Genomic DNA, 26,798 nt, shown 5'->3' with positions numbered 1-26,798 from the left:
AAAGTCAACAATGTGGAAAGCTTTGTTGAAATCCAAAAAGCCCTTAAAACAGACACCTTCTGCTGTACAAAGCTTGTTTCAATTTGTCAGTCACTTTTATGAGAGCTGTCTTCATGCTGTGATTTTGCCAGGAACCAGACTAATATTAATCCAAAACATTATTTGGTGTTAAATATTTAGTAGGCTGTTCTAAAGCCATTGGTTATCTTGGCAGAATGCAAATGGCCTATAGTCGGAGGATTGTTTGTCAGATTCCTTCAATGGGTAATTGTTTTATATATATTTCCTGTTACAATTTCTGATAATTGACGGTAAGCCTACCAAACATGATGCTGCATATGGTACTCGACACTGGCATTGGTAGCTTTCCCTGAATCCAGATACTCAAGCCACGCCTTTGACACAATGGCATGTGGTGTGTAAAAATCTGATTGCCTGCACAACCTGTGATGAAACATCCCACAGGAGTGCACCTATAAAGTGGCCATGACCAAGTAGGTTAATTTCTTGTGTGCTCATCCCACACTATCATTATGCAAAAACCAGAGCTGATGGAAAGGGCTGACAACATGATGATAATGTAACATGCCAAACTGTTCCATTTTTCTTGGTAACATGGGTGCCAGTTCTTCAACGTACCTCGAATTGATCATGGTATATCTTTCCCCTTTTGGAGCTTATTATAATATTCTGAGCCTCTTTTGTGTACCTTTCCTTTTATGTACTTTTTAACTATTTTTAATTTGTTAGGCACCTTGGCCCCATAAACAGTAACATGTAGACACTATTGGAAGTATGATGTCACATGCTCAGTACTTCTCATCTTGTTACAGCCAACTGAGCCTAGATCTGAGACAAGTCATCTTTTTTAGCCAACCTGTTAAGATTTAAAAAGCAGTACCTTGATTTAACAAAACTGCCAGATTCACAGTCATAGTGTGAGGAATACAGAGGTATTCTAAAGAGAGAAGCAGAATGATTCAGAAGCATCTACTACATGTCAGGGTACATACAGCTACTGTATGATGTGATATATGCCGGTGTCATGGTACAAGCGTGTGTACCATTAATACTGATGGTACTATCTTTATAGGGTAATTTTTATGCAAGATGAACTGGGGACGCTGAATGACTCCCATCATCAACACACAGACAAACAGTGCAAGGACATACTACATATACCTGTCTGACCTTGAACATCATTCAGCTGGAGACCTGTGAATCCAAAACGACAGTATAGCCTATCATTATCAGACACAGTCAGACTGGTATGATGAACAGTTCGTGGACTTCAAATTTGTTCAGGAAGTGAAAGCACTGGCAAGAAAGATGTACACACCTTGCTCTGATTGATGTCCAGATGTTTGGAGAAACTAATAAGCACCCCTAAGTCATGGTTCCACATCACATCATGAAATGCCAAAAGTATCAGGGAACCAGAGATTACTGCATAATAGGTGTAAAAGAAAGCATGGGACTATAGATACAGAGATACTGAATGAGACGGGTTTGGCTGTAAAGAAAGTAAAGTGTGATGCCTTCAATGACTACAGTAGCAGAATACTGTCAAATGATATTTTGCAAAACCTGAAGAAATTCTGGTCATTTGTAAAGGCTGTTAAGTGGCACCAAAGTTAGTGTCCAGGCCCTACTGCACGAGACAGGAAATGAAACTGAGGGCAGGAAAGCAAAAGCTGAAATGCTTAATTCCATTTTCAAATGCAAACCCCAGGAGAATTGCCCCAATGTAATCCTCATACCACTGGAAAGATGAATGAAATAAGTATTAGTGTCGCTGGTGTTGGGAAACAGCTAACGAAAACTACTGTCCAATATCCCCAACACAAATTTGTTGCAAAATCTCGGAACATATTTGTAAGCTCCAACATTATGGCCTCCTCAATACCAACCAACACAGATTCCAAAAACATAGAGCATGTGAAACCCAACTTACACTTTTCTCACGTGATCAGGTAGAGGCAGTATTTCTTGACTTCCGAAAAGCATTTGACTCAGTACCACACCTATGATTATTGTCAAAAGTATGATTATATAGGGTATCAATCCCCTAGTAACTTGTAAAGTAAGGCATACCCTCTGCCCTGCTCCTCCTGATGATCTGCAGAGTATAGATGTAGATATAGAAGTAGGTGATCCCTACAAACTTGAAGGTAAGTGTCTAATTCTAATGTCCATTTGAGTACAGTATGAAATTTTCACCAATATGGAAAGAAGCAGAATTTAAGTTTTTAAATAAGTCACCCAAGTACCCCTAAACTGGAGAAAATTATCGATGGAAATAACGGGGGAAAAAATCTCTTAGGAATTATCATCACTTTGTTTTATTCTGAGCATGCTTGGTAATAAATGGAACATGACAATTTCCTTCTGTAAACCTCATGCACCATTTTGGGCCATAATTTCAACTGACTCTCCAGCCTCAAGTAGTGGCACATTTTTCTAGTGTATTCCTTTTTGTATGATTTCTTTTGAACCTAAGAAATGGCTGTGTGCAAGCCCACTATGGCCTTGATTAATGTATGTTTTTAGAATCTCCATTTTAAGTTTTCATCTCCTAAATATTTTGGGAGTATTTTTTGGTAAACCAAGACCACAAGGCCTGTACAGTCGAATTTACAGCGCTCAGTCATTATGCACCAATGACTCCTACATCACACCTAAAATGACAAGATGTATGTACCACATACAGGTAAACTCAATTGCATTGATACTGTCTCAGCATCAGTACCATCAAAGCACTGATATATTTATGATTTGCTTATGGCCTGTGTATGTAAAAATGGTTGCATATAAAGCAGTTGGCATAAAACTACTTTTTTAACTCAACATGGAAACGTCAATGTAGAATTGAGTCTAAAAATCAGAGAACAGTTTTTTCTTCGATGTTGGCCTATTAGCATGTTCCAGTTGAAACCAATTCTCCACATTGTTCTAATAAATAAATTTAATTAAACTGATACTTTATAAATTGATTCTTCAATGCTTACAATAATATCTGTTCAACTGTCTTTAGATTAAGCCATTGGATTTGTTGCACACTTAAAAGAAAGCTGCTGACACTGATAATCTAAATTTACGCTTCACATAAATTACTAAAAAGACTAGAAGCTACAAGGTCATATAACAATAATGTTCTTGGCAGAGCTGTCTCAATATCAGTCTCAGCATCTGTCAATGCCAATTTATGAAATGATCCTTGCAAAAATTTGCAACTGCCAAACTGAGAAACAAAGTAACTGAACAAATTATTTCACTCTTGCTATGAGTACAAAAGATTTTGCAGCTGCTTTGGTGTTAACTATTAGCCTGTGAAAAAATGCTAGATCTGCTCTTATTAGTTCAACTTAACCTGGCTGGTCAAACAGATACAAAGAAAGGTAGATATCCTTTATCGACCAGCCAAAATGGCTCTGAGCACTATGGCACTTAACTTCTGAGGTCATCAGTCCCCTAGAACTTAGAACTACTTAAACCTAGCTAACTTTAAGGACATCACACACTTCCATGCCTGAGGCAGGATTCGAACCTGCGACTGTAGCAGCAGCGCGGTTCCGGTCTGAAGCGCCTAGAACCGCTAGGCCACGCCGGCCGGCTCGACCACCAAAGTTTTATTAACCACTCACTATATATTCTGATCATTAGTTGCTAAATTTGGCGTGGCAAAATGTACATTGCTTTATTTGCCTCTATACGTACATTGGGTAGAAATTACAAAAAGACTATTACACCACTTACTTAATATCTTTCCCCTTTGCGGCTCGTTGAGCTGCAAGTTTCAGGTGAGCTCTTCTTTCGGCATCTGTTTGCTTTGTCTTGGCAAGAGCTCTTTTGTATGACAGTGTGCACAGCCAACAAAGAAGTTTTCCATCGACCTGCAAACAAATCATCGAAGTTACATGTACAGATGTGACAAGGCTTTTTCTCTGAAAAATGAGACTGTGCTTGACACCAGATGAAATTAATAAGATCAGGATATCACGGAAAACAAGTAACAACCTCCTGATTTATGTGGAATAATTAATTATCTTTAGTGTGGATTAGGCAGTTTGTACAATGTTTTATGCATATCACAGCTTCTATGGGAATCACCTTATTACCAATTCTAGCAAATTACAATTATATTATCATATGATAGCACAAATAACATCACACAATAACACTGCACAAATTATGAAATAATATTTTAGGACTCTATAAGCAGATGGAAAAAAAAAAGTGTGGAGGGCGGGATGTGTAAGCTAATGGCTGAAACTTCCATATTTCTCCTCATATTTTAAAACCCTCCTTTTCTCCAACCCTCAACCTCATGTACTCCAATATTTGGTATTCATTGCAGAGAAGGAGGTATGTCACCCAATTACTTACATACTTTACAGCCATTTTCTAAACTGATAACATGAGAACTAAAAATTCCAAGAGGTCAACATTCAATCTCAAATTCTACACCACATAATCAATCAAAGAACTCTATGAATTCATTAGTATAACTCTTCTTGGTAATACTGCATAGTATGATTATTGTTGTTCCGTTTCTAACTGCAACATGTTCTCTCTCTCTCTCTCTCTCTCTCTCTCTCGATTACATGGTCTTGGGTGGCAAGATCTACCACACATCACAACTGCATCTTGAAGTGTATAAACATCAAAAAGTTTGTCAATGTTATTGGATGACTGGTAACCACAGAATATTAAATAAATGATGCCACTGATATATCAGAAGAGATGAACTCCAATTGTTTTTGGGCGTTGGTTTGTTACTGTCCATGATTCATAGTGTGTGACTCAAAAGTCTGTTAACATTTGAAAATGCACTAGTTCAAGAAATAATGAAGACAAGAGGTAAAAATTGATACACATGCTTGACATGGCACAGTGTTTTACTGAAATCAACAACAAGTGCAGAAAAACTGGCTATCAGATGGCAATTGACAGCAAAATGTCAATGATATCATATGAGAATCATATATAAAATGAGCTGTAGTGATAGAGAGCGTCAGATGCACGAGCAATCGCGGCATGTTGACTTTACCAGGAAAGACACTGTCAGTGAAGCTTTACTATCAGAATGAAGAATCCGCTTCTGCAGGTTCAAGATCCTATTGTCATGAGGGTATTTGAACTGTTAAAGGTCCTGTAACAAGTGTTATTGAGAAGAAAATTATCACACAGTCCAAAGCAACATTTTGTTTAGATGATCAGCTGCACAGTGGGCGACCAGTCATAAGTGCTACTGCTACTCAGACAATTAGGAAGAAATGGAGACATTAGCGGGTTCAACTCCGCACAGTTAAGTCAGCACTTGTGAAGACACACATGGCACGAGGATTCCATGCACTACTGTTCAACGGAGTGCTAAGACACACCCTCAATGTTAGCTGTACAAAATCCAGTATCATCATGAACTGTTAGCCACACTTTTTCGACTCAAGACAGTATCTGCAGTGTGGGCACTTCAAAAAATGGGAGATGATGATGATTGGTTGTCTAACGTGTTGTGCACCAATGAAGCCCATTTCATAATCTGAGGGTCTCTCAACAACCACAACTGAAGAACTTGAGCTGCTGAAAATCTTTGAACTGTCATGAAAACCACACTGCATGACGAGAAAATCACGGTGTAGTGTGGATTTAGTACATCAATGATAACTATACCCTTTTTCTTTGAGGAAATGCGGGACACTGCTATTCAAACAGTCAGTGTGATGGAAGTGAGGTATGCCAGTATGTTACAGAATCACGCCATCCCTAGCCTGGCTGATAAAACCGTGTTAGAATGTGAGGTGGTGATTAGCCCTGTACTGCTAAACGTGCAAAATATTTCTTGCGAACATCATTTGGTGAGGATTGCGTGATGAGCCGCTAGTTCCGTCATGCTTGGCCACCCAAGGTTCCTGAACTCAATCCACATGATTATTTTATTTTATTTTTGAGGGGAGGGCGGGGGGTTATCTTTATCTGAAGCCTTAACTCTACCATGATTTATCTCATTAGGGATGCTGAAAACCATACCTGCTGGTACGTTGTACAATGCTGTTCACAATATTGTCCCTCAACCACAAATATTGATGATGAATGATGGCAGACACAAGCATTTGTTATAAAGAACATCATTATGCTAATCATCAATTACTATGCTAATTATAGCTTTTTTTTATCATATGTAGCACCATCTGTTGGTTGTTTTGTGAACTTTCTTTTTAGTGTCAATGAAACGTCATGGTATTTCAAGAATGCGTCAATTTTTACCTCTTTATCTACATTATTACAAGAAGTATCGAATTTTCATACATTGACGGACTTCTGGGTCACCCTGTATATCCATCACTTCATGGTGCAGAGAGAGAGAGAGAGAGAGAGAGAGAGAGAGAGAGAGAGAATGTACAGTATATGAAAGCCAGTGGACCAGTCCAAGAAAGCAAAGTACAATCAATTCACTGAGAAGACTAAGCCCAGTCTTTCATTGATAAAGAAGGGATCATCTTATTGACTACCTTTCAAAGAGAACAGTAGCAAATGGCAAATATAGTACAAGACTTCTGACCCAACTATATAAAAAAAAGAGAAGATTGGCTTGCAAAAGCACGAGGAGTGGGTGGTGAGGGAAGGAAGGAGGGTGATACCTTCCAACTTCTCCCTACTCCAACATTTTAAGAAATTTGCAGCTGGAAAACATTTTGAGGCAAATGTAGATGGACGGCATATACAGAGATATATCTTAAAGGTAATTCACAACTGCTCTTCAAGAATCAAATACATCCACTGGATACTTCTTGGATCTTGGAGAGCTGCATCAAAACAGTCTTTAAACTTAAGTCCATAGAAACATGCTGGACTAAATGAATTTACGTAAGTGGTTAACTGTGAAATAATTGACGTATATTTGAGCTAAAAGCAGTATCTCACTGACCAGCTGACAAATTTTAAACTAAACTTCGTATTATACACTGCTCAGAAGCTGTATGTGATCCTGAAATTCTAAACTGACAGGTCTAATAAAATTTACAATATAACATATTCACTTCAACAAAGGTCTGGATGACACCACAGAATAAGTCTACTTGTACGAAGATGGAGGATTAAATGGCGGCAAGAAAACAGATGGCAGTACCTTAAAATGAGAACAAGAAAGAACCCTGAATCATGAATTTCTTTATAAATATCCAACTAAAAATGGTTGTTTAAGAAATAACATGTGATCAAAGATTGAAACAACATGGAGCAATTCTAAGGAAAGCTACATACAAACAATAAAAATGCAAGTTGGAATGAAAATTTTGCTAGCTTCCAGACAATCTTGCCCAACGCAACCCTTCACCCCAATCTACCCGCCGAACTGTTGTCCCAGCATTTTAATTTCAGCTGGCACAAAAAATTGCACATGTATTTTTGTGTGTGTATCAACAGCTCAATGCTTCTACTATTCAGTGTAAAGTTAAGTAAACTGAAAGAATATAACAGTCAGTATTATTGCATTAGAAAGCTACAGGACGAATTTTTTTTACAGGAAATATTTGAAGTAAGATAATTATAATTTTGGGACAAGTGGTTATGTAACTTCAATCAACCATACTTTCAATATACCGTAAATTAAATCTGTACCTCCACTTTCACTTCTGTGTAGAATTCATGAGCACAAAGTCCTCTCTCGTTCTTTTAAAAAATTCCATTCTAGAATGCAACAGGTAGGGAAGTAATCAACCACAATATGTATTCTATGTACATCATACAGTGGACTGCAAAGTATAGTGAATTCTTTATTATAGCCTACTCACAGGCATTCATCAAAATCTCCTCATCCCTCAAACGTGAGGACAATTCTACATATGTTTTAGTGACCATAACGAAACCTAATGTATCATTTGTCGAGCAATGAGCTGTTCGTCCACAGAAATGCATGTTCCAGGAAACTGAATTTAAGTACCAAAATGCACCATTGCCCTTCCAGACCGACAATTTGCTTTGCCAGTGAGTACATGTTCTCACTGTCAAAAAAGGAATATCAACAATGTAGGAAAATATAGATTGCTAATGACCATAAAGAAGACATTAAATTGCATACAGGTATAATTACAAGACACTTACATACGAATACATATAGATTTCGGCCACAGCCTTCATCAGCAAAAGAGAAACACACAACATTCTTACACACAAGCAAACACACCTCATGCACTCATGACTGCCAACCTTAGCATCTAGTGCCGGAATGCAGCTATCATGTGGGATGCAAGGAGCAATCTGGACGGAGTGGGGAAGGGTAATAGCAGTGTACAAGTGGGTAGACAGGTGAATGCTGTCTGGTGGAGTGTGCAGGGACTAGAATGACAACAAGTGCAGCATTAGGAGATTGTGGAGCAGGAAGGTGGGGAAAAGAGGAGCGAAAAAAGAGAGGAGCAGGGAAAGATGGGCAGATGCGTTGGCAGAGGACGGTAAATAAACACGGTGGGAGATGAGAATGGGAAGTAGTTGATGGGATAGAGGGGATGGAAATTGTTGGGGGGAGGGTTTGAGGCAATATGTTATCTTGGGTTGAGGCCAGGATGGTTGCGGAAGTGGAGAATGTGTTGCGAAGGTAACTCCCATTTGCGCAGTTCGAAACAGCTGCTGGTGGTAGGAAGGATCCAGATGACTCAGGTAGTGAAGCAACCACTGAAATCAAGTATGTTATGTTCAGCTGCGTGTTGTGCCACAGGGTGGTCTCCTCTGCTCTTGGCTGCAGTATGGCAGTGGCCGTTCATTCTGGTGGACAACTGGTTGGAAATCACACCAACATAAAAAGCTGCACAAGGATGGCAGCAGAGCTGGTAAATGACATGGCTGTTTTCACAGGTGGCCCTGTCCATGATGCAACAAGGTAAACCTGTGACAGGCCTGAAATGGGGAATGCTGTGTGGGTGGATTGGGCAGGACTTGCAGCTTGGTCTTCCACAGGAATATGATGCTTAAGGCAAGGGGCTGGGATAGGGAGTGGCACAGGGGCAGACTAGGATGTTGTGGAGGTTGGGTTGGCAATGGAACACCACTTTATGAGGGGTGGGACGTTTCTTGGGTAGGATGTTCCTCATTTCAGGGCATCATGATAGGTAATCATCAAAGCCCTGGTGAAGGATGTGGTTCAGTTGTTCCAGGCCAGAGTGGTACTGGGAGACAAGTGGACACTCCTCTGTGGCTGATTCTTGGAAGTGGTGGGAAGACTGAGGGTGTGAGGTGAAATGGCATGGGAAATCTGTTTGCAGACTAAGTCTGGGGGACAGTGCCTGTCTGTGAAGGCCTTAGTGAGATCTTCAGCATACTGAGCAAGGGAGTTCTCTTCACTGCAGATATGCTGTCCCTAGGTGGCCAGGCTGTTATGGCAGGAGTGATTTGTCATCCCTTCCATACCAAAAAATTCTTTAATTACCTATCATTATGCTCTGAAATGAAGGACATCCTACCCGAGATAATTCCCACCCTTTCTAAGGTGGTGTTCTGTCACTCATACAACCTCTAGAAGATCCTAGTCCATCTCAATGCTACTCCCAATCCCAACCCCTTGCCACAAGGCTCATATCCCCGTGGAAGAGCAAGGTGTAAGACCACCCAATCCATCCAACCTGCACTTCCTATTCCAGTGCTGTCACAGGTTTATCCTACCAAATACAGGGCTGGGCCACCTGTGAAAGCAGTCATGTCATTTACCAGCTCTGCTGCAATTATTGCACAGCTTTTTATGTTGGTATGACTATCAACCAGCTGTCCATCGGAATGAACGGCCACTGCCAAACTGTGGCTAAGAGCAAAGGAGAATACCTGGGCACAACATGCAGCTGAACATAAACTTGATTTCAATGGCCGCTTCACTACCTGAGTCATCTGGATGCTTCTTACCACCAGCAGTTTTTTCAAACTGCAGAGATGGGTGTTATCCTTACAACACATTCTCTATTTCTGTAACTATCCCGGCCTTCATCTACAGTAACATACTGCCCCACAACCTCCACCCAGCATTTTCCACCACCTCTATCCTGTCTCTTCCCCATTCTCGTCTCTGTTTATTTGGCACCATCTGCCAACACACCTGCCGATCTTTTCCCACTCCTCTCCTTTTTCCTCCACCTCCCAGCCCCAAAACCTCCTGATGCTGCACTTGTTGTCTTTCTAGTCCCTGTACACTTCACCAGCCAGCATTTTGTCTCTCCCAGCCTGTACACTACTACCCGTTCCCCTTCCCCACCCCACCCAGGTTGCTGCTTGCATCCCACGTGATAGCTGCATTCCAATACAAGATGCTGAAGTTGGCAATCATGTGTGCATGAGGTGTACTTGCTTGTGTTTCTTGTTTGCTAATGAAGGCTGTGGCAGAAAGCTTTATGTAAGTGTCTTAGTAGCAATCTGTCTTTTCCTACATTGTTGATATTCCTACTTGGACTTTCCATTGTCTTTACAAACAAGAAGTCAATTTCAAAAAACAATTGCACAAATCTACATCCCCTTTTCCTGATACATAAAAGCAGCAGCAGCAGCAGCATTAACAGTAGTAAAACATGCAGAAGAAGCTTCAGCAAAAGTGGCAGTGGCAATAGCAATAATAGTACTACAATGAAAAGCAACAGTACAAATAAGTAAAACTATTTAATTTTGTGCTGATCAAATTAAAAACAGCTGAGGAGTGTTTCCGTAAGTCATAAATTAATTTCTTGTGTTTCCAGTTAAACAAATCTTCTCAAAACAAAATGGTCGTACCATTGTCCACAAGTCACACATTATATGCATTGATCATGTTATAGTAATAAATGTTATACAGAAATTAAACTGAATAATTTTGCTGGCTGTTTATTTTGTGTTTGCTTGTTAGCTTATTCCTATTGCAAATTACTGACATTGCCACCATCTTCCAGTTATGATTATTCCCATTTAAAACATAGCAACGCCACAGAAAACTTTATACACAAACATAGAAAATCGTCAGAAAACTTTTCAGATAGCAGTAAGTAATATTTGATATCGAACTTTACATTATATTCACCAATGGTGAAATATCAAACACATCCCACCCCTTTTTTCTTTTTCTTCTTTTCTCTCTCTCTCTCTCTCTCTCTCTCTCTCTCTCTCTCTCTCTCTCTCCCCTTTTTTTTTTTTTTTTTTTTTTTTTTTTTTTTTTTTTTTTTTTTTTGGGGGGGGGGGGGGGGGCGGCATAATGACCTGTAACAATGCAATATACAGCAAGAAATTTCTCTGTTTGAAAGAATAGTGATGGAATCCAGCATGTTTCAATCACTGAACTGTTACAATATTTTTGTTTCACTGAACTGTTACGATATTTTTGTTGTCAATTTACAATGAAAAAGAGAGTAAGCATTTGCAGATCATCATCAAATCTACTTATCACAGCTTTCAATGCTGACAAGTAGGACATTTATACTCTGTTTCTCTTTCTTGTCTGAATTTTTTTTAATTACTCAATGCTGAAGACAAGCCGACCCCCCCTCCCCACCACCCGTTTTAACAGCTGCGTATTACAGAAAAACTGTGGGTCACATTTTCCATATTTTTCAAAATTTTCTATGGGTTCTATTTCCCACTGTATTTTATCACCTTGCAAATTACCAAGCTTAAGATATTCAGATTAGATTCTTGAAAAATGGCAGGATGGAGGAAGAAATTTACGATCCATCAGCCAATATCACAAACCTAATGAAATCTTTTAGTCACATTAATATATTGACAACATCATTAAAACACACTAAAACTTAAGATGAACAACACTATTCATTGTACTGTTATCTATTACTCAACACACTACAACCAGTTTCAGTAACTACAGTATGCAAGTAATACTGGTAACTCTATCCCAAATTAATTATACAAGATACAACTAAGAGCATATTTCAGAACTGCATAATTGGGTCATCATAACAAGTAGTAGCTTGACAAAAATTTGTTCTCCTATTAGACCAGGGGTTTTAAAAGTGAGCCTCACATAGTTACAAGTCAAGAATGTTTTACTGACCAAAGTTTTGCAATAAAACGTTGTTATATTTAACTATTCTTTTGACTATCACGTACTTCTATTAATTCACTAATTTCTCCAAATCATGTTACGAGTAAAATGTTGCCCTTAGGAAGGTTGTGATATGAATAACGTATGTTGTTTTCACTGTTGATGCCCCCTTAACAAACCAGATGTATTCTCAATCTACTGGACAGTTCTACATATTCAGTGAAAGATCTAATTTAGAAACCACAAGGCTCTCACTACACACACTTTAGCGTGTTTCATAAATAGCCAAGATTCTTCAACTGATTCATTACAACAACACATTTCTGTTGTCAGATGAGTTTGGGGTGGGGGGGGGGGGGGGGGGGGGTGTACATCCAGAGACTTGTTTATAACCGTGTTGTTAATATGCACCACATTGTAACACTCTAATCAACAGTAGTTTCCTGCACCAGTAATATTAAACCATAAGTATATTTTTTAAATTCTCTTGTAGGACAAAGGTAGTCTCAACCGTTTTGAAACTGAACTGTATTCAAGTATAAATATTTTTTTTTTAACCATCGTATCCAATAATATTAAAATTGCACCATAAAGCAATAAAATTTGTACAATGAATGTTCTTAAATGTTAATTACAACAGTTTTACAATTTTTTTTTTACAAACTTTTCACTTTTTTGTACAACTTATCTGGCCTATAGAGACTACTTTCATATCATCTTTGTATCTGTTGTTGTTTCACACGTAGTGGTGTAACTATACCTTCTTATCTTCATCTTTCCTATCAAAAGCACATTTTTGTTTGCACTGTTCACAAGTCACCGGAGGACCATATTTCTTCTCAGAGTTGGTACAACGTTGACACTTGTTCCCGATGAATGCTGCTATTGTATTGCAATATTCACAAGCTGAAGGTTTACCAAACTGCTTTACATTCTGCTCACATTTTTTACAAATTGCACTGGGGCTTCCTTTACTGAGAACAAAAGAGAGATACAATCTGTGTTACTGGGGTTGTCTTGAAATCGACACTGTATCACAAAGTAAGTCAATACATTCCATACAAAACACAGTATATTACGTCAGATTAAGCTATGCACTTTTCAAACTAACTGGAATCAATAAATCAGTTGATACTGTAACCGAAAGTTTAAATTTGTATTAATATCTAGGAGAACTGAAAGTCCAGGATGGAACAATGACTATTATGAAATGGATAGATTACTACTCACAACATAGATGAGACATTGAGATGCAAACAGGCATAATGAAAAGACTATTATACAGTTAACAGTCTTTTTATTGTGCCTGTTTGCAACTCAACGTCTCCCCTATTGGCGAGTAGCACTAGATTTTTTTCATAATACTGGTGTCTTGCAGAACTAATTTACAAGATGCTTCAGCACAACCACATTAATCCGTAACTGTGATTAGGCTATAACATTTTTATTGTGAACTACTATTCTTTATGTTATTGGCAGGTATACACAACAGGAAATGAAGGTTAAAGGGGGCAAGGGAAACGGCAAACAACTCTATACATGGCACCAAGTCCAAGGGGAAAATACAAACTGCACTTGCAAGGGAAAGCCAGAATATAGATGCAAAAAGATACAAATTGCCTACAGCATGATAAATAAGGTACCAAGTTTGACTGTAATTCTTCATGTATGATTTGAAGGAAAAACCAAAGAAAGGAAATAAGAATCTCACCCTGATGATTCACCCGTAACTACAGTTTTAAACACATAGATGAATTAATCAAATGAATGAATCAAATAGTAGCAAGCACAGAATTTAACCAACGGAGAGAAACAATCACAATTCAAAATTCTGATAATTTATTGAAGTCCTGAACAGGACAAAACAATCAATAAATCATATTACAAAAATAGCACTTGGCAGGAGAAATACCCTAAAAACAACAGATGAGCAAGGAAATGTACACAAGGTGTCTAAAAAAGTAGAGGAAAGGGTGGAGGGGCAAGCGTTGGATAAGATTTGGGTGTGTCAACCAAACTTCGCAGTAGTGCCCAAATGCTTTCACCCGTGATGTAACTGCTTTGTGCGACATTATGACAGTGTGGTGTATTCGAAATGGATTGTGTTTATACGGACCGTACTGCAGTATGTGGTGATACTCAACAGCGTGGGAAGTTTATGTTTCTACACTGTTTGAGGCTGACAGTTATTCTCTGGCTCCTTGAGAGCTGTTGTTGAGAATAATGCTGGAAGAATTTTTGGGCATTCATTAGTGAGTTATTTTATTGTTGGCAGTTGTGGGTAATAGATTTGTTTTCAGGTTTGGTATTATTAGAGTAGTATGTTGTTCATTGTCAAGGGTTTAATTTTATGTTCCAATTTTTGTTAGTTATGGATACAAGAATGAAGTTCACAAGTAGGATTCTGCATGCTGCAGTGGGGGACAACATGTTAGCCCTGATTAAATTCCTTCTGTTATTCGCTTTAGTTGCTGACTGTGTGAAGTTCTACATTTACAGAGAAGTATGAGAATGTCCAAAATTGTTGCATTTCAGACGTGGGAGCATTAGTTGTTATTTTGGTATGTCTACATTATTAAGACTTTTGGTATGTCTACATTATTAAGACTGCTATATGTCTAGTTTGTCCCCACCCACAACCCACCTAATTTCTACAGTTACCCCATCAGTTTAATGTTATTTCTGCAATCAAATGTATTTCATATTATTTGTAACTGTTCGCTTGCATATTGAACGCTATGATTGTCGCAATGTTATACAATCTTAAAATAGTCCTCCATCTTGATATCAGCTTATCTTAATCTCTTCTATCCCTGTCTGAAGCTGCCAAATTGTTAATTATATCACTTTATTTTCCTCCCAACTATTTACCATAATCTTGTTCCTATGTTTCCACCTTAATCATCTCTCCTCACTGGTTATCCTTTATACCATTTTGCCTCTGTAACATTACACATAACATCTCTCCTAGAATTTGTTTCTTGGTCACTATAATTTCATAATCTTGATTTCTATTCCGAATACTATTGTTGTGACCTCTTGGTTTTTATTATTATTATTTTTTTTTTTTTTTTGGCAACTTCCAAAAGTTAAGGTTAAGGTACGTCCACACGATGCCTCTTTTCTCAACCGCAATCACAGATGTCTGGAAACAAAAGCGCACGCACAAAAATTAGTACAAAGAATGAAAGGTAAGCACATGTGTTGTCCTGTCCAAACATTGCTTCACTGTGCAAGCAGGCTGCTAAGAACCCATTTGTCTGCTTGGCTGTCTGTACTGTCTTTATTGTAATTAAGGGCAACAGAAAAAGAAAGCATTAAAGTGGTAATGGGTAAAACAGCACATACGTGTATGAGAAATACAAACTTCGTGAGATTCTGTTGACAAATTTCAGGAGGTCACAGTGAGATTTGAAATTTTCTGCTAGGGAAACTGCAGCAATACAGCTGGCAATAACGTATCATTATCTGTCAACCAGTGACACATATCAGTTTGAGCTATTTACTTCATACTACAGAACAACAGCATTTCGGTAAATGGTAATGAGCTTTTGGTGTCATTGGCCGGGCATGTCTGGCCGCCTTCGTTATTTTTCCTCAAACTGAGAAATACTTCAGGGAGGTTCTAAGATGTTACGTTATGTGAAGGTAGATTGACTTTCAGTATATTATTAGTATTTTATTTTATGAAAAGTTGCCTACACAACTTCAATTAAAAAAGATTATACACACACAAACTTGGGAATGCTACAGACCCCAGAATCCATTAGAATGGAGGTTGTGTTTTCATTTTTTATCAATGTCCTTCATTCCAGTTTCTATTGGTTTGTTGAGGAGCTACTCCGACTTCATATTTTTTTCTTTTTTTCTTTTTCAGGTATTACGGCCCTCACTTGTGTAATTAAGTCACCATAACAGGAATACCTATGCACAGTTTTCTATGCACTTTTCATAAGTTTGTAGTCTCCTCTCTTTTGATTTCCTACTTTGAGACTTATCTTCTTCTTTACAGTAATACGATCAGAGACTTTATCCAACACTTGACACTAAGCGCATCACACCTCAAATTTCTACTCAAATACTCTTTAGAAGTGGCATTCCATGAGTCGTCCTGGTTTTCAGTGTGCTTTCTTTGGAGTCCACAGACCTTACTGCTCATAAATCGTCTTAAAGCTTAACTTCAACACATTACACAACGAAACACATATTGGCCCCACCTGCCTGTCGTCTACTGAACAGTGCACGAGATCACAGCCAAACTCAGGTTGCAATGCACTATGACAAAGGCCCTCCAATTTGAAGAAATTATGCAGCCACAATTATGCTTACCTGCTTGCACTGTTGGAAATGTAAGCGGATGTGCACAGTTGAACTGAAAAAAGGCATTGTGTGGACACACATTTAAGAAAGTAAGGTGTCACACTGGAAAGACATCAGACTCACATTTAAGAGGACGGTTGTCCAAATAGCTGTCCACCCATCCAAATTTAGATCTTCTGGTGTTTCTTAAGTTAAATGCTGAAATCGTTCCTTTGTTGTCCCAGTTTGTTGTCTGTTTCACACTAAATTCTTACTGCTATTAATCAGGTTGATACATGTATCCCTTTCGATTTCTAGACAGCTTAAATTCTGACGACATTTTAGCCTCTCAGTTCTGATTGTGAAAGACAGTATGCACTTCCCAGAAGCGTACGTCTCCAGAGAGGATTTTTAAGCCTCTATTTGAATGTTAAACTACCTTGTGTTTTCAAGAACTGAAGTAAAAAGTTGTCTTCACACCATTCGTATAGTTACTTTAGTATAGAGAGGGTGGGCATCTATGAGACAGCATGATCTGTAGTGAGGATAAGTGTCATCTCTACAAAAGTTGGACGTCCTTTTTACATGTAGTGTATTAACTGGAGGTACTATATATTTTGCCCCCTAAAGAAAGTACTTGCCAGCAGTTCTGTCTTATAACTTATTACTTCAAAACGTAACACTGATTACAACCATCCTATCCTTAACTTGTAAATTTCAATGTTAAAAAGAAGGAACTCTTAAAACTTCACAGAATAACTGTACAATATTTAATTCCCTAGATTATATGACAGTTCTGAAGATTTAGGTAGACCACTTTACATAAACCTGTAAAAGAAAGGAAGAGTATGCCACACGTACTTTCTGGAAAAATGTCTAAGTCATACTGATCCCACTGCTCATCTACAAGTAACAAGCTTCCAGAGTATCACGTATCTGTTGATTGAGAGACAGACAGTATGCAAGCTTAAGATAAAACGAAAAATAAAATTAATTCACAATGAATAAATCTAAATATAGCAGATGGTATCTAGAGAGAGTACTTGGACTGACAAGCTATTCTTTAAATCAATACCTTACTGTAAATGTTCAGTTTCAACCACAAGCTCATTATTATTACAAACTTCAGTTCCTTTCAATTGTGTTGCGAGAGCACCTAACTAAAATCACAAAATTTACAAGAACGGGCAATTTAGAACACAATTACCATGAACTTGTTGTATTAAATTTTACATCAATTCTGGTAAATGTCCTTGCAGAAAGGTGTTTACTATTTTAATTCTAAGAAGACAGATTTCAGCTTGCTTGTTGTAACTAGTCAAGCAACTAACACAGATAACTCTTGAGCCTTCTGATTTCAGATAGAAGTCAGTACACCTTGTGAAACTAAAGAAGCAATTTGATGGTCTATTGAACCAACAGCAATAACATCAGTGAGTCACATACTGGACATTGCCATAAACCAGTCATGAGATGTTTTTGTTGTGTAGTACAGCAAAATAATTTTGATGATATGTAGAATGCGCAATGTCAGACATAAGGGCCTACTGTCCAATTATGGCCCAGAAAACAATTTTTTTTTTTTTTATTTTCAAACCCGTGAGAATCTCTATGTATTAAAGCTACTAAACTTGATCACAAAAGAAATAATGCTAAAGAGGGCCACCCAGTTCCATAAATAAATCAACATTGGTCGAATACTAGGGAAGAATTTGTATTCAATATAAAAAGAAGAAGACACCAACTACCCACAAGATAAAATAATGGCTACAAGATCTATGTGGATAAATGAGACCAGAAGCATCAGACAAAAGAGGTATCTTGAGGCAATATTCTTTTTGACCAGTACAATGGTGTATCACAGAGCCTAATCACCACTGCAGACTGAAAAATTTGCTAAGTTACAGAATCACTTTCAGGCTGTGCAACATTACAGAAGTAATACAAACACATAATCAGAACTATTGCAAATAAAAATAAGGATGATTTCATCTCAAATCATAAAGGTCTTGTCAACTCATGGTCATGAATTTCCCCGGGAAAAAATATATATTAGACCTCTATATCGTAAGTGTTAAGAAATAAAGTATTTTCATTTTATATTAATTTTTGAAAAACATATGTTTTGTAAATAACTTTTAAAACAGATATATATCAAAACAAAAGTACTGGAGACCTGGCAGATGTTTAGCGTTAAAGCTCCCTCTCAAAGTGTTGAAATTTAGTTAATACTCACACATATATGGGCTTCCATTAACTTACAAATTTAAGACAAAAATATGAAATTTAAATTAATTTTTCCACTTAAAGAATATTGTAAATATTTATTACTAAAAATTTAAAAAGTTGCATCTTTGCAAATTATTTACTCGCAATCCCCCATCCGAAAGATTTTGAGAATTATGCGAAACATTGTTTGGTTAATAAGTTAGTATTCAGTATGAACACAGTGTGTAAAGTGTTAAAAAAATTTCAACATTCTGCATATTTTGCATCACTGAATTTCTAGCATAAAATATGCATGTTGGCAATACTGTTTCCAGTGCTCTTCTGTTTATAATAAACAAATGACTTGCACAAAAACCATTCTGCATCAAGTTGTGTGTCTAGTTCGAATTATTTTGAAGATACAATGTCAATGAGGAGATGCAGAAGTGAAACAGTGAGGTGTGTGGACAATGAAAAAGAGCCACAAGAAGGTGATGTTTAAGAAAAGTGAAAAACTCTTCCCAGTGGTCGGAAATAAGTCAAGAGGTATTGCAGAAATATCTTGGTCCTCATGTAACGATATTAGCATTACATCCATTGTGCAGGAATTGCTAACTAACTACAAGAAGAAATTTAGTGACAATCCACCTGAACGATCACCATCACCCGAATGTGAAACTGAAGAAGACAATGCAGACGTTTACATTCCTACGTGTGAAGTAGTTGATGTGTTGAATGTTAGCACTTCTTTTGTAGCCCCTACCACATCCCCCCTTAAATGTCCACGAAAGGTAAGAAGCACAAGAAGAAAACAGTATGTAAAAAGAAAAGTGGAAGAAATTGAAATAAGTTTTACGAAAGTAACATCTTCAAAACTGTGACATGTATAATGTAGATGCACTTGGTGCAGAACCTGAAGATAGTGATATGTACACAAAATGTGACGTGCTTTTTCAGAACCTAAATATTGCTATCTCAGCAACCACCTACACTGAGAAGGTACAGATACTGACCCTGATACCAGGTAGTTATTCTAAGCAGCAGATACAGACATACATATCCACTTCCTCACATTATCTGATTTCAAAAGCTCATAAAATAAAGAATGAGAAAGGCACCCGAACATGCCCAGATTCTTACTGTGGGCATCCATCGTAAAATGATAAGCTTACTGTTGCTCCAGAATATTATTTAAGTGATGACAAAGATTGTAGCAGGCAAAGTCCTAATCAAGCTCATGTAATCTCTGTTAGTGAAAATCATGAATAAGTTAGAAAGATACACGACAAGATAAATATGAGAAGCATAGCTCCTAACGAAAAAGGAGAACCCGAATTTGAAAATTGGTCTCTCAAAATTCCACTCCTTACGCCCAAAATGGCTAAAATGCCAGCCAGTTAAGGAAATATACATATATATTTAAAACACTAATTTGAAATTTGTTTTGCAATTAAGCAGTGTCACAGGAAATAAGTAAGCCTATACAGAGATGGACCTGACGCTTTTGTGTGTACGTCAAGAGCTGCAAGATAAATGTTAGTTGTAGGAGGGTGCAATGTGTCCTGATGCTGAAATGGTGGCTCTTGGAGCATTACACCTTCACGATACTGACAAGGACATAACCTGTGCATTGTGATAGGGAGTAGAGTTGTTGAAGAAGACAGTAGAGCCACAGTTTATTACAGAGGTTAGGCATTGGGTCATGAGAGGAATAGCTCACCATCACATCTGGAGGATCCTGGGCTACGCCATACATAAGTAAAATCAGCCATATCCCAGGCCATAGCAGAAGTAAAATCAGCCATATCCCAGAATACTGAGACATTAGTTGTTGTTCATTTCAACTTTGCTGAGAACTGGTCTACTACTTTCAGAACGAAATTGAAAGTTAACACTGGCACACATTATATGTATCAATATTCACACGTGTTGCTCACTTCCTATGGAACATCACACTGTTTTGCTATTGTCAGTGATGATCTCATTCATGACAGTGCACATGCATTCTATGCTGTCAGCATAACTGATAACATATCATGCAGAGGGCATGCATTTCCTAAACACGTGTATTTGACTGATGATGCAGTATCTAATTTTAAAAACCACTTTCAACTTTATGATCTTAGTCAACATTGTAGTACAGAAAAAAATATATTTTCAGCAACAGGTCATGGAAAAAGTGCATGTGATGATGTAGGAGGTCTCCGTAAACATCTTGCAACAAGATTTGACCTCCAGTATGAGGCTGTTAATGCTATAAGAGATGCTACTGCACTTGTACACACTGTATCAACATTAGTAACAAACAAGAAACTCTTAATTCTAAATGAAAGTACATTAAGGGAATTCCATTTAAAAAAGAAAGAAACCTGTGGTAGGACTTCAATCGAGTCACTACTGGGCTGTATCCCAGAGTGGCACAAACATTGGAAGAGTGATTAACCACAAAATGCAGCCTGTTACTGTGTGTGAAATGCAGGGACCACAGTATGTATTAGAAGACTTTGCAGTGAGCCACTTCATTTCTTGTGTGTATGACAATCAGTGGTGGGTGAGACAGAGCTGCAAGATATAACACTGTCCCCTTTGTGACCCCACCTCGTCCTGTTAATGCTTTCAGATGGCCATCATCATAAGATCAGTGTGCAAATTCAGCTCGGCTATTCAAATTCAAAGAGAAGCAAACGGGTGAAAAAAATGAACTCTTTTCAACAGTGCAGTTTTGACTGTTACATTGTAGGCAATTTTAATTCATGGAAAGTCATGAAGAAGTAAAATCATGACAGAAGACAATAATAACTTGACTCTATACCTCATTTTTGTTATAAAATGCCTCTGAAGAAATTTATGAATTGTTTTCCCACCCAACTATAATGTTGCAAAGTAATTATTTTGATTCAGAAATACCAGTTTTGCACAGCACCTACTTAAAATCAGCAATCGATTTAAATATTTAAGTGTCCATGATCTTCTGACCTTGAGAGTAGAGCTAGGCCTACCTAAAAAATTCCACAAATTTTTACAGACAAGTATTGCTCACTCTGATCATACATTCCCCAAGTATAATGACCAACTAACGTACCATGAAATTTTAGAACATTTAGGATTTTCTAAATAACAAAAAAATTTCAGATTCTTTCATCTTTACGTACAAAGATTTTGAGAGTTTAAGAATTTCATGCGTTAATGTCATTGCTGTTAGTTAGCAGTCCTTCCACTTTATCATTTCACAAGGCAGTTAACATTCAGCAACTATTCATATTTTCAAAACATAACTTTGAGACTCGCAAATCTTCATAATTGAGAGAATTGAGAGAGAGAGAGAGAGAGAGAGAGAGAGAGAGAGAGAGAGAGAGAGAGAGGTGGTGGAAAAGGGGGGGGGGGGGAGCGCTCAGTAGTGTGTATGTATTTATCATATTTCATAGTATTAGGAACAAAGTATTTATTGAAAATAAATTCAGATCTCTATCACTTTTGGTTTTTTTATTACAATTTTTCACTTTCCCTTTCGTTACAACATATTCACAAATAGGCTCATTTAGAGAGGTATCTAGCATTTTCCAACAAATCATCAGAAAATCAAAATATTGTAGTTTTGGAGAGGTATCACATGGAAATTCAACATAGATTTTTCCTGGCAGCAAATTTTGAAATAGCAATGTGACACATTCACTTTTGACCTCTATGATGCAAGATGAAATCACCCATAAGCTACGAACAAAAAGTATGGAAATCATACTTTTCGGGAACCTCACATTAGTTCACTGGTATCACAAGAATGCAAATGAGACAAACATGGTTACAATAGTTATTGCGGATAGAGACAAACCTTGGGAACCTGCTGTTTATTACCAGAATGGAGTCATGGAAATAAATTCTTATTTCTTGGGCAACTTTGCACTGAACTGGCCCTCTAAATCCTATTTCTAATTACTGTACTTTGTTCCATTCATAAAATAAACTACACAATACAAAATTTTGTTCTTGGTACTAATATAGCAATAAAAATGTCTATTGATATCTTCATCATGTAGGATAAGATGGTTTGTTGTCAGTTGTTCCTTATGGGGTTTGTTACATAAGATTTATTGCTCTCTAAAGTAAATCTATATGCCAAACTAAATATTTAAATAAATAACTTAAACATACTTACCTTACAAAATAAAAAAGGGGACAATATGAAAATTTCGCTTATCTCATCAAAGGAGCAGTCTATAGGATTCGAAATTCAATTTATACACTAGTTTAATGCGAGACGTTGGTAGTGATCATCATCAAACCTAAGGCATCTTTAGGGTCAAAACTCATTTAAGAGTTTAACCCTGCCACATCACCGCAAGTTATTTAAACTGTAACAAATATCCTACACCAACAATAATACGGAAGTGATCTATAGTTCGAGATAAGAATGAAAATATAGATCAGAAAAGTTGTCACTAAGCACTTCTCCGAGATTCACTGCTTCGTCAATAATGGTCTGTTTTCATTCGATCAGCACAAAATATTTCCATGACGGAATTATAAATTGCTCATCGCATCATAGCTTATAACTAATGTAGCAAGCAGCAAAATGGTTCAGCTAAGACGTCTTACCTTGTCTGCTGAAATTCAGACCTGCAGTAAGTACACTTCACAACTGGAAAAGCGCCACGGCATTCCTAAAACCAAGTAACAAACTTATAACACCTTCACTGAGTGTTGACGGTCTTAACTCTACAAACGCATATCAATATCACACTAGAAGAGATGAAAACAACTCAAGTAGAATCGATTCCATATAAATAATTGGTAAGGAAACATGGAACACCTAAAACTACACCAGTAAATCTATTTCGCAAGACTTACTTTGCACAACTGTTGGCCAACGGAGAGTTCCTCGAATGGATGCCTCGAGAAACACTTAGAGCACGCAAATAAGGCGGACATGTTCATTTTCTAGTCTGTTTCCATAAGAATCATAACAAATTTTAATTTACAAATTTGTACAATTAAAACACAATGCGACACAAACTACAAATCCACCAACCGACAGCTTTCAGAAGCTACAACGCCACAAAGATATGACTTACGGAGCAAAGATGAACAGAACACAAGATGAACGTGCGGAGTGGAAAACATTCGCTCTATTAGATGTGCAAGTTTCCTCCTGTTGCTCAGTAACATCAAGGAGTATTAAAACAAAATTCTATATCTGAAAAGACAAATGACATTGCATAACGTCACAATTGCTATGTGACGTTCAAAAATTGTCATTCGTTTTGGAAAGTATCTTGAGCTGTTAGGCCTTTTGCGGACAGTGTTATTAAGTTAATGTTAAAAAAAAAAGAACGATGTAAGAGGAACCCAAGCCTTCAACAATTCGAGAAGTTCAATATTTTACATTTCTTTCAACGTGAAGAGGAGAAAGTAACTGCGCCACTGTCTTTTCCAATCTCGATGTAAAAAAAGCCTGACCAACAAAATCACTGCATCATTGCTAATATCTACCTCCACGAAAAACCTACTGATTTTTATTCTTCTGAACCGGAAAGAAGTTAAAATGAGTGTGCAGCTGGATGTCACGCAACCCTGGGTGGACGATGCAGCCGAAAATTGCAGTGACCAAAGAATTGATGGCGGAGGTAAATCAAGTCTTTTGTAATTGTTTAAGTGGACTATGGTTTCCTTTATGGAGATTTAAATGTTACACATTATTTGTTCTGTTAAACTGAATGTTTGTTTCGCCACTGATGCAGCATAATTTTACCTTAAGTATAAAGATCTAATTCGTATTATTTTTACTACAATCTTTAATGTAAAGATGTCATTACACAAGATGACTACATAAGCATAAATATGTGCACTCTAGACAGCTAGAAATCAATTATTGTTTGTCATATCACAAGCTAATCAAAGATTTCGACTTACTGTCTTTTCTGCACACCTTCATTTAAGTTTTGCTACTTCAATGAAGTTACATATTGTACTTAACTAGCCTTTATTAATTAATTAATTTCCTCTTAAAATCAACTATGCAAATAACAAAGTGATTATTGTTGACTGCCCTAATGACAACAGACTTGACGTCACAAATATTGTAGGCTGCAAGATCATTAGTCACTTCGAGTATTTAGGAGCCGTTGTCAACTGTACTGGAGATTGTGAGCCTGAGATCCGTAGGCACATTTCAATTGAGAGAAATTATACAGCAAAACGTGCCTGCATCTGGAAGGACACCTCCTCACCTCCGAGAAGAATTTCAGGCTCTTGTGAACTCTAATCTTCCCTATCATGATCTATTCAGCAGAAATTTGAACAAAGAAGGTGGCTGATCGCCTCAGGAGTGATGCTGTGGAAATATGGTGTTATAGAAAACGACTTCTATTACCTTGGAGAGCACATCAAACAAATGAATAGATTTTGGGGCAGCACAGCATCAGAACAAGACTGTCGACTCTTTTCAACAAAAATCTGTTGAAATATTTTGGTCACACTGCCAGAAAGCAAGAAGCGGCACTTATGCAGTTTAGCAGGTACGGAAAAAATTTATCAATTTTTTTCAAAATTTGATCGATTATAGTCAAATTTGATACGCTGATTACGAATACGATATTTATTTTCGCCCCAGTCAATTATTTACATAAAAAAAATTGTTTTAAATTTTTTTTAAATTTGCAGTTTAGCAGGTACGGAAAAAATTTATCAATTTTTTTCAAAATTTGATCGATTATAATCAAATTTGATACGCTGATTACGAATACGATATTTATTTTCGCCCCAGTCAATTATTTACATAAAAAAATTGTTTTAAATTTTTTTTAATTTTTTTATTTTTTAATATTTTGTCGATATAGTGAATTCTGATGCGCTGATTTCGAATATAACATCCATTTTCATTTTCCCTTGACCGTCGGCGATATCTTCTGCCCGATGAGCGCGGCGCTGCCGATGACGCAACATTGCGTAATACACTCACTAATCAGTATTTTCAAATCATAGGCGGCCGCTGCTGCGGCCTCATTCCAAAAAAAAAAAACTCCCAACCTAACCTCAAGTGGGCTACGCTACATATCACTTTATTTATGAAAATACAAAGTACAATCACCAACAAACTTTACATATTCACCCACAAAGCTCTCCAAGCCAGATACATTTGGAATGAAATATTTTTTCCGTACCTGCTAAACTGCATAAATTGATCTGTAGCGTAGCCCACTTGAGGTTAGGTTGGGAGTTTTTTTTTTTTTTGGAATGCGGCCGCGGCAGCGGCCGCCTATCATTTGAAAATACTGATTAGTTAGTGTATTACGCAATGTTGCGTCATCGGCAGCGCCGCGCTTATCGGGCAGAAGATATCGCCGACGGTCAAGGGAAAATGAAAATGGATGTTATATTCGAAATCAGCGCATCAGAATTCACTATATCGACAAAATATTGAAAAATAAAAAATTTTAAAAAATTTAAAACAATTTTTTTGATGTAAATAATTGACTGGGGCGAAAATAAATATCGTATTCGTAATCAGCGTATCAAATTTGACTATAATCGATCAAATTTTGAAAAAAAATGAAAAATTTTTTCCGTACCTGCTAAACTGCATAAGTGCCCAAGAAGCAATGGAAAGAACATCGATAGCGAGAAAATTCGATGGCTAAAGACCTAGAGGATGCACACCATTATTGTGGATAGAGCAAATTAATAGCTTGACTGAGATGAACTTGCAGCAGGCACGCCACATGTGGCTTACCATACAATGCCACTACACTGTTGTGTAGATACACATGTGACACTTTCATCATCTTTGTGATATACCCACATCACATATGCATGCAACACAAAATACAAGTAAAATATTGTTATAAATATTTTAGCAAGCACCCACTAATATTAGGAACATAATCCTCAACAATATGTTTTGAGAGTCAAGCTCACACCATCTGGCTTCATATGCTACATAAGGGTGCACTTCAGACACACACAAGGTCAAAAGTGATTTTGAAGTGCATGTTTATGCAGCTTTAACCTAAGACAGCAGATGATGTCAGCATGACTCCAAAACACGTTGCTGAGGATTATGTTCAGAATATTAGTTGTTCTATACTAAAATGTCTATAACAATTATCTGAACAAATGCTGCCTCCAGTATTTAAGATAGGCAATATTGGTATAATTAAAACATATTCAGCTCCCTTATCAAGGTTAAGTGTACTGCATTTCAGGAGATTCGAAACTAATCACTGTACATGAGCAATGGACATTCAGGCCAGTAATCAGCATTGCTAACCATTAAATCACAGAGGCAATAGATGCC

General features: G+C 37.4%; 1 protein-coding gene across 1 annotated transcript in view; it reads right to left on the bottom strand.

Annotated features, from left to right (window-relative positions):
• Window positions 1-23,552, bottom strand: part of LOC126418710 (protein FAM76A) — an 80,463-nt gene extending 56,911 nt beyond the window's left edge. Inside the window, exons 1-4 of the mRNA XM_050085613.1 lie at window positions 23,354-23,552; window positions 23,102-23,166; window positions 12,762-12,975; window positions 3,757-3,893 (exon numbers count right to left, since the gene is read on the bottom strand). Coding sequence (XP_049941570.1) covers window positions 3,757-3,893; window positions 12,762-12,975; window positions 23,102-23,166; window positions 23,354-23,440 — 503 coding nt within the window. The 5' untranslated portion in view covers window positions 23,441-23,552. The remainder of the gene's footprint in view (window positions 1-3,756; window positions 3,894-12,761; window positions 12,976-23,101; window positions 23,167-23,353) is intronic.
• Between the last annotated feature and the right edge of the window lie 3,246 nt (window positions 23,553-26,798).

Source organism: Schistocerca serialis, chromosome 9 (genome assembly GCF_023864345.2).
Source record: "Schistocerca serialis cubense isolate TAMUIC-IGC-003099 chromosome 9, iqSchSeri2.2, whole genome shotgun sequence".
NCBI classification, from domain to species: Eukaryota; Metazoa; Arthropoda; class Insecta; order Orthoptera; family Acrididae; genus Schistocerca; species Schistocerca serialis.
Note: the sequence above shows the minus strand (reverse complement) of the source record. Positions and strands in the feature narration are given on the sequence as shown.